Below are 8,892 nucleotides of genomic sequence, written 5' to 3'. Positions count from 1 at the left end.
AAAAATGTGACATCCAGGAATGATGGGTAGATACTATTGTTGGTCTAGTTAAATAGTTGATTCTAACTGTCTTTCCTCTGTAGCATTGTCTTATGACACGGAACAAGATCAGAAAAGTTAGAATTTTTCTCATGTGACATGTAATGTTGTCAAAATTATAACTTTTTGTTCTTTAACTACTAATAGAACATGAACAGTCATAACAGAACATCACAGAAGAAAAATCAAAATGTTAATTTTACCATTTTTTACCATTTTACCATTGCTCTTTTACTATCTCCTAGTTTTTCATAACATTTAGTAATTCACTTCATAGCCAGATTGCCCAATGAGAAGATGTAGTGTCTTTATTAATTGCAGAAGAATTCAGCACACTCTGAATGTTTTCAGGTTTTTGGAATCATTAAGATGACCATAAACATGCTCAGACTTAAACAGTACATTAGCACAGTGCTTCTAATGACTTTTTTTTTTTTTTTCCTTTTTTGTACAAACTTTGTAACTACCCCAAAGGTACCTGGAAAAGGCGAGATGCTATGAAAATTACCTTATCTCTGTTAAGATGCTGTCTGACTGGCACATTGAATCATACTAGGTTATGAGCTTGAACAGTTGTATTCACTGTCATGAAACCAAATATAATTTTGTGATCAGTTTGGACAAGGAGCTATCTTGCTTAGTAACTCCATTAGCTATCCATGGCTAAAACAAACACGTAGGTTAGTGTTGCTCAACATAATTCTCACAGGCATAAGATAACATTAGAGGGAAGCTAAACCTTAAGCCACCCATTCTCATTTGTGATACCACATCTGAACAAAGACATGTATTTTGAACAGACTTTTCAAGACCATTTATTTAGTGACCTATACTTTATTAGTTCTGTACATTTCTGGATGGTTTTCTCAAGAGAAAAAATGACAAAACACAGTTCAGCCCTCTTAAGATGTAACATCAACATGACATACTTACTAAAGAGCCTTTAGAGAGATCAATAGTTTCAATATATAGTTTCCTATCAAATAAGCTATTTATCCTTGCCATTTATATCTGTTGTGATATCCTTTCTTTGCCAATAATAATAATTAATCTGAAAGCAGTTTGTAATGCTCTTTCTAATAGGCAGATAGAGTAATAACCTCTACAGTCTCACCTCAGACTCTTGACACAGATAGCCGTTAACAAATGATGGTAATACAAGAAATATTGTTTCCAAGCATAAGGACCTTTTTTATATGGAGTTTAATTATCCCTTTCTGTTATGATATTTTTTTAGGTTACACATATTATGAAGCAGAAAGATTATAAAAATCATAAATATCAGACCAGGAAAAGCCATAGCAGCATTAAGTCAATCCATGGCTATTCTGTCTGAGGAACTGACAGAGCTGGACCTTTGGCGTCATCGAATCTGCTGTTTGTTGTGAGTTGTGTGATCATATGGATTCCATAGGCCAAGATCCACAGCAAAACTATAGATATCACCAAGCCCATCCAGATTCCAGGAGTGAAGAAACCTGTGCAGTCACTAGCGTAGGAAAACCGGTTGTTTTCAACATTGAAGCCTTGAATCTGAAAATGAAAAAAGGTAGATAGATGAGTGCAATTAAGCATGGAGTGTAGGCCCTACTTTCAGGATATATGTGGTGATTACAAAAAACGCACCTGTTAATTACCACTCACACTCTGTCCATTAAAAAAGAGTGAGAACCAAATCCTCTGCATAACAATTTTCCAGGTCTCCTCTTTACCCAGGAAATTAAAGATGCAGAATTAATTTGTTTGGCAAGGTTTCCCACTTCAGAAATTTTTGTTACTTTTAGAAGTCCCAAAGGGGATGTGTGATCAGTATTACTGAACGACCACTTAAGAACCAGGAAACTCAAAGCACTCAAAGACATGAGAGTTAAGGTCACTCCCAGATCATGAGATATGTTGAAATACTCTGAGATTTTAGCTAATAACTCCTTGACAAGCAGAACTCCTGAAACCTACTTTAAAATGCATCTAATGAAGATGACCTTTTTGACTGAGTTCTAGTAAAAGTTCAAGGAGAAAACAGTTGTGAAACCTTTCTTCCCCCCTCCTTAGACATCAGAGACTCAAAACAGGAGAGAGGGCTTGCTTTATTGAGGTGTTGGATTCGTGTTGTCTATTAACATATGAAACCCATAGTAGCTTTTCCAGCAGTTAGAAAAATATGTAATATCTCTTCTTTGACTGGATTCTCAATGTCTGCCACTGACTGAGATCCTACCATATTATTTGCCTCAGAAAAAACAACTAATTTGGGGATCTATTATCTGCCTAGATACCAATTTTGCAGAAAGTATTAACAAACTGTATGCCTTTGAGACCACTATCCTTCAAAAAATTTAAAAGTAGTGAAAGAATTAGAAAACTATGAGGAAAGGGAAGACAATCCCTCCTCTGCAAACATGCACATAATGACATAAGCACTGATTCCTTGAGAAGGAAGAGAATCTAACTGGTGGAAGAAAATGAAGCAGAGAAAGAATTAGTGTGATCTGTGGTTTTGAGTCTTTCTTAAATAATTTTATAAAGACAAATGAAGACTGGGATTCTTATGTATTTACTGATTCTTTGAAATGGCTGTCTAAGAAAGCACCAAACATCATAAATCCAGCAGTAAAGAAACAAGACCTTAAAACTGACTATTTTGTAGAAAATGTTATAGAATAAAATAAAAAAGGATTATTTTATTTAATTCACTTCCCTCACCAGGCAATAAGGAAGCAGAAGATCATGGATTACTACTTTTCTATGTTCCCACTTCTTGATTACTGTATGCTTTACGATAAACTAAACGGAAAGCTTTGTAGAAATAAAAGAGTTTGTACTTCCTAGGAAAGGTGTTGGTACAAACACTGAAGAAATTAGTTTGTGGCTTGCATACTGTACTACACCAGTAAGCACTCTGGGTTTGAGTTCGTTCGTGGTTCAGGCATCTAAAGATTATGTGTACTCAATATGTGTGTTAAGACTAATATCTATACCTTCCAGAATGCTGACTAATAAAACTATGATCATATTCAGAACTAAGGACTATTTAGGTACTGTGGAGGTGAAGGCAATTTTAGCATTTCAAGCTTTTCTGGGCCTCTTAGAAGAATCTTTCCAGTCAGATCATGGTAGCTAACTTGCAAAGACTGCCTGCTTTCACTATAGGCAGTCAGACTTCTGATTAAAGCAGGATTACCAAAAATAACCTTTTGCGTTGGTAACTGTTTGTGCAGTTTTACAGAATACAAGCGATTACCAACGGCTTCACTTGTTAAGCCACTGCTTTGACAACAGATGAGAATGTGAATAGGAGTCATGAAATGTAGTCTGAAAGACTTATTCACAGTAAAAACAGAAAGCAAGTGATGATTTATGTCATTTATGTTCAAAAAATGGATGGAAATTCTGGAAAACAATACACACTTGTTACTAGATTTACAAGAACTCTCTGAAACATTTAACAGGTAAATTTGGTTTAGAAAGGCTTTACCACTTCTGATTTAGAGCCAGAAATACTGAATTTTATTATGTCAATCCTATTGTGGGTTTTTTGGAAGCAGGATTATTCTTATTGAATCTTTGAGGCGAAAGCTTTAATTGTATATTCTTAAAATGCTATGTCTACTTCTAGGCAGGATATGAAGTATATGCAGTGTTCTTTTATTGTTTTTCTGAAGCTATATCATTTCTGTGGGGGTGTTAGATCCCAGGTGGAAGATAAAAATGTGACTCCTAGCAGCATTTCTACCTATAGAAAAGTTAAAAATACTTTCACATATGGTTGTCTAATTTTTATGAATGTAAAAGCCTTTTGGACACAGGCTTCTGTACTGTGGAAGTTTTAATTTTAGTGTTTGGACCAGCATAATTTGTCTTGGTTATACTAGTCTGCAGTTACTGTTAATTTTAAAAATATTTTTTTTGAATGGAGTTTTCTCATCATTTGACCTTTGACAAAGCCTTCAAGTAAAATCTGTTGGTTTCATGGCTCTTAAGCGTACACTGAACATCTAATTTTTGAACTTAGAAATATTTCAGCCACAAAGAATCCTAATATTCTTGATTTTAAAGTTTTTGGTAGTTTTTCTTAGGAACAAAGGGGCTTGTAAACCACTGTGACACATGCTAAAGAAAAGCAGTGCTTCTGGTGGCAGCCTCCTCTTTAACGTCAAAGAAAATTCTGAGATTCTCAAAAGGATAAAATGTATCTGTGGTAGAGCAACTAGTCCTGTAACAACAACAAAACCAACAAAAAATGCCGCCAAAACCAGAGCAGTTTTGGTACTGTGTGCAGCTATGAGTGCTGACATCCTAGGTTATGCATATGCCTAGACAGCATCCCACGGAGGTTCTTTAGGTGTGTCCTGGTTTCGGCCAGGATAGAGTTAACTTTCCTTGGGCCTGGCCTGGATTGGTCATTGGAGTATTCCATATGTGACATCATGCTCAGTATATAGGTGGACAAGTGCTCTCTCATGGCCCATTTCGTTTTTGGTTTCCTGTTTGGTGCAGTGGATTTCTGGTGTGGTCGGGATCGCTGCTGGGGGCGGGCAGTGTACCAGTCACTGGTCGGTGAGCCACTGCTGTATTTTACCTGTTTGGACTTGTTCTTTTGTTACTATTACTACATTTTTTTTATTCAATCTACGAATTTCTTCCCCCTATTTCACCGGGGGGGGGGGGGGGGGCGGGAAGTAAATGACAGGCCACATAGTGATTGGCTACCGGCCAAGTTCAAACCACAACAAGGTGGTAGTGACTGAGCTACCTCCAGCACTAAGGTAAAAGGCTGCACCATTTCAGCCTTGCTTTAAAACAAGATATGCAAGGTTTCACTGTTCAGGTGCTGTGTCCCTCTTATACAGGGATAATGTTTTCAGGACCCAGCATTGCAAAGTGCAACTGTACCAGCTAGATTGGCATTTGGATCCTGGTTTCTAACTGATTGCATAACATTGACATGAAAATCATGTACCTGAGTTTCAGCAACAAGATTTTGTGCTGGATACAACCACTGAGCAGATCCCATGTGCTTTTTTCACCATGCAATAGAGCTTGGGGTTTTCTAAACCTCATCTAGAACAAAGACTGATATTGAGATCAATCAGATTTTACTTCATATGAGTGGAAGACATCTGGAAAGGTATGATCTAGTTCAGATAGAACGTACAAACAAGCCCAGAATAGTGAATTTCTGTTTTCTCACACAACAGAAAAGATCAGAACAAGACTTTACAGGTTCTTCCATGCTTAGGACTTCATCAGAGAAAAAGGTCTTTCCCCAGAGGAACTGGAAGTTCTGTTGTCTGAAGAGTAGAAGCAACAGCTGCTCCAAATCAGTAAGGAAGGTGGGAAACATACTACTCCTCTTGATCAAGACCCCAGCGAAAAGTTGCCTACTAAGGATGGAGCAAGGCCTTTCTCTAAGCTTTAAGAAGGCAGCAGTACTAATGTATATAGAAATTCAAGGAAAATATATGTTGTAAGTGGATGCTTTGTATTTTCATAGCCCATGAACTTTCATAGCCTAGTGATGCCAAAGTCTAAATTCAAAGAGTTGACTAGGCAAAGTACAGTTGTGTGGACTCAGGTATTTTCAGGCCTTTCCATAAAAAATACCACCAGGAGGAACCTTCGCAACATTGGTGTGTATTGCAACATTGCTTCTCAAAAAACTGTGGGACTTGACCCTGGAATTTATGGAAAATAAATCTCAGCATCAATGCCGTATCTTTGAGATTCCCATCATTTAAGCAGAAATGTGAAATCTGGACTTAGATTATTGAGATTTGGTTTATTATCAAAATCATAAATACAATTATATCAGCATTTGTATCCAGTTATCATGGCGTTAGCTCATTGACAAAAAGAGTCCTGTTTGGAATTATTCCTGTCATTTCCACGATCTCTTTAATCAACGACATCCCTTAGTACAATATTAAGATATAAATGCTGATGTGCTTCTCCTGAGTCAAGAGCAATGCTCAAAATAATAGATACAATGATCTACACCTCACATATATAGTCTGTAGTACTGAACTAAATACACAGAAAATACATGCCTCATTCAAAAAGAAAAAAAGCCACTGCTTTCCTTCTGGGCCATGCAGGACTTAGTATTGCTTCTGACTGAAGTCCATGGCAAACCTTCTGTTAAATCTAATTGCACCTGGCTTTGTTTCAATCTGTAGGAGTACAGACAGTCTATGTCACTGAAAACAGTAACCACACTAAGAGGTACTTTCCTAGGTAAACAAAGTGCATAGAAATCAAATAAAAACAAAATAAGCAGCATAAAGCCACCCACCTAAGAGGCCCATGTTTCCCATAGCAGCACAATTCATTAAACAGGCATGGGGACTTAGTCATTCTTTGCCTGATTAAGCGCATTTGGTTTTATTGGTTTTGCTTTTCTGTGGACAACTTCACAGTTTTTTTTGTTTTTCAAAGCTATGCTTTCATGTTCTTATTGTTCAGCAACTGCTGTCCTTTTTACCCCTTTATTGAATAGCTCACCTAGGGGGAACAGCTTTTCTTTTACATTTTCCCTCAGGCTGAAATGAAAGTAAGGGCATTATGAATGTGTGTCGTTCAGCATCTACAATAGCAAGTAATAGTTCTTGGAATTATCTCTGAAATGGCAATGTGTACTCACTTGCAACCTGGAAATGAAAACATCCCAGTTTTTTGCCTCATTGTTGGATGGAATCAGCCTTGCAGGATAGAGATTGCTTGTTCCCACCAGCTGACAATGAAATGAATACTCCACAGGAGAAGACATGACAGAAACATTAAATTTAGCAAACTTTTCTCCATCTTGTACAATCTCAACTGAATCTAAAGTGGACCAATTTCTAGCCGAACCTCCATAGAACTTGTTGGTCATTAAAAACCTAGAAAGACAACAGAGGGGAAAAAAAGTGAAAATGTCAGAAGGAAAAAGTTAATATTCATTTGATAAAGTACTGGTGGCAGATAAAGGTTCACTAATGCTAGCTGCAGACATCACAGTTGGCATCTTATCTTGGCCTCCCATGTCATTAGGATTGTTCATAAGTGAAGAGACTCTGTGAATACATTTTTACTACTTCTTAGAGTTTCACCTCACAAGCACAGTTTTCCATAGCTGTGGAAGGCAAGGAGCAAATGCAATTTCATTCTTCAAGGGCTTCTGCCAGTGCAATATTTCATCAGTTATGAACAGTTTATAATCAGTGGAGCAGAACCTGAGAGACTGTCAGTAGGCCTGCAGTGGCTCTCAATAAATATTTTATGGGATTTTCTGAAAATTGCTTTTATGATAGGCACAGGCATGATAACCATTCTGATTTATCATTGCAATTCTTCCTTGGCTCAGATGCCTTTGCAAATGTCTGAATTTCCAGTAGAAGACAGAATTTCTTCTCACTGGAGGGTGGGGAGGGGTCATCAGTCCTAGTTTCCCAGTTTGTAGTGGGTTAAGCACAAATAAATATTTTCTCATTTTGAAAAGGTCTGTGTATGTGCAGTATTGTAGCAGTTTCCAGAAGTTTATAGTAATGGGATTTATATATATGTTACTACCACTGCAGTCTGAACACCTCCCAAATGTTCTGAAACAGAAATAATTGGGAACACCCAGAAGTACATCCTGATCCTTTACAGTTCAGGACTATGTCCTAGTCTTTACCACTTCTTACCCAGTTACTTTTACTTATTCAAGTTATCTCATAAGGAAATGGTAAACTTTTCTCCTTATTGCATGTTGCTTAATGCTTTAACTCTACTTGGTCTATGTATGGATTGCTCTATAAAGTTTGCTGAAGGTTTGTTTTGCTTATTGATAACCACAAAGAATTTAGAAGAGGAATATTTTTAGCAATAAGTGAGACTTCTTACAAAATAAAATATTCTAATATGTCTGTCCACAATGGGTAACACTGTATGGGGACTGTAAAATTTGGGGTATGTAAGGAACTGAAGGAAGTAATGACTCAAATATTCATCAACACAGAAAACCTCAAGGACAAGCTGTGGCCTTTGTGATTAGCCTAAGGAATGTCACCCGAGGAAGTGGGAATGTATTAAAGGATGGACCCCCCCACTCCCTTGCAGGTGCATCGACAAACTCCTTAGATAAGCCTCAAAGGGGGGAAATGTGGACTGAGTGAAACCAAATGTTTCCCATCAGGCACACAGACCACTAATCACTGGCTCCATTGTGTAAGCCCAATACTTTGTGACTCTATTGTGTAAGCCAGATGCACAGAATCGCAGAATCATCTAGGTTGGAAAAGACCTTGAAGATCATCCAGTCTAACCATCAACCCAACATTAACAGTTCCTAAATAGACCATATGCCTCAGCGCTAAGTCGACCCTACTCTTAAACACCTCCAGGGATGGGGACTCCATCACCTCCCTGGGCAGCCCATTCCAACACCTAAAAACCCATTCTGTAAAGAAATGCTTCCTAATATCCAGTCTAAACCTTCCCTGGTGCAATTTGAGGTCATTCCCTCTGGTCCTATTGCTTATTACTTGGTTAAAGAGACTCATCCCCAGATCTCTGCAACCTCCTTTCAGGTAGTTGTAGAGGGCGATGAGGTCTCCCCTCAGCCTCCTCTTCTCCAGACTAAACAACCCCAGTTCCCTCAGCCACTCCTCATACGACATGTGCTCCAGACACTTCACCAGCTTCATTGCCCTTCTCTGGACACGCTTGAGTAATTCAATGTCCTTTTTGTAGTGAGGGGCCCAAAATTGAACACAGTAATGGAGGTGCAGCCTCACCAGTGCCAAGTACAGGGGTAAGATCCCTTCCCTGTCCCTGCTGGCCACGCTATTTCTGATACAAGCCAGGATACCATTGGCCTTCTTGGCTACCTGG

The 8,892-nt window shown here is 38.2% G+C and overlaps 1 protein-coding gene across 1 annotated transcript in view; it reads right to left on the bottom strand.

The window, feature by feature from the left end:
• Positions 1-829: 829 nt before the first annotated feature.
• ATP6AP1 (ATPase H+ transporting accessory protein 1) overlaps positions 830-8,892 on the bottom strand; it is a 59,026-nt gene continuing 50,963 nt past the window's right edge. The window contains exons 9-10 of the mRNA XM_074870150.1: positions 6,680-6,917; positions 830-1,572 (exon numbers count right to left, since the gene is read on the bottom strand). Of these exons, the coding sequence (XP_074726251.1) occupies positions 1,363-1,572; positions 6,680-6,917 (448 nt within the window). The 3' untranslated portion in view covers positions 830-1,362. The remainder of the gene's footprint in view (positions 1,573-6,679; positions 6,918-8,892) is intronic.

The sequence above is a fragment of the Strix uralensis genome, chromosome 5 (genome assembly GCF_047716275.1).
Source record: "Strix uralensis isolate ZFMK-TIS-50842 chromosome 5, bStrUra1, whole genome shotgun sequence".
Classification (NCBI taxonomy): domain Eukaryota; kingdom Metazoa; phylum Chordata; class Aves; order Strigiformes; family Strigidae; genus Strix; species Strix uralensis.
The sequence above is the reverse complement of the archived record's forward strand: the minus strand, read 5'-3'. Positions and strand labels throughout refer to the sequence as shown.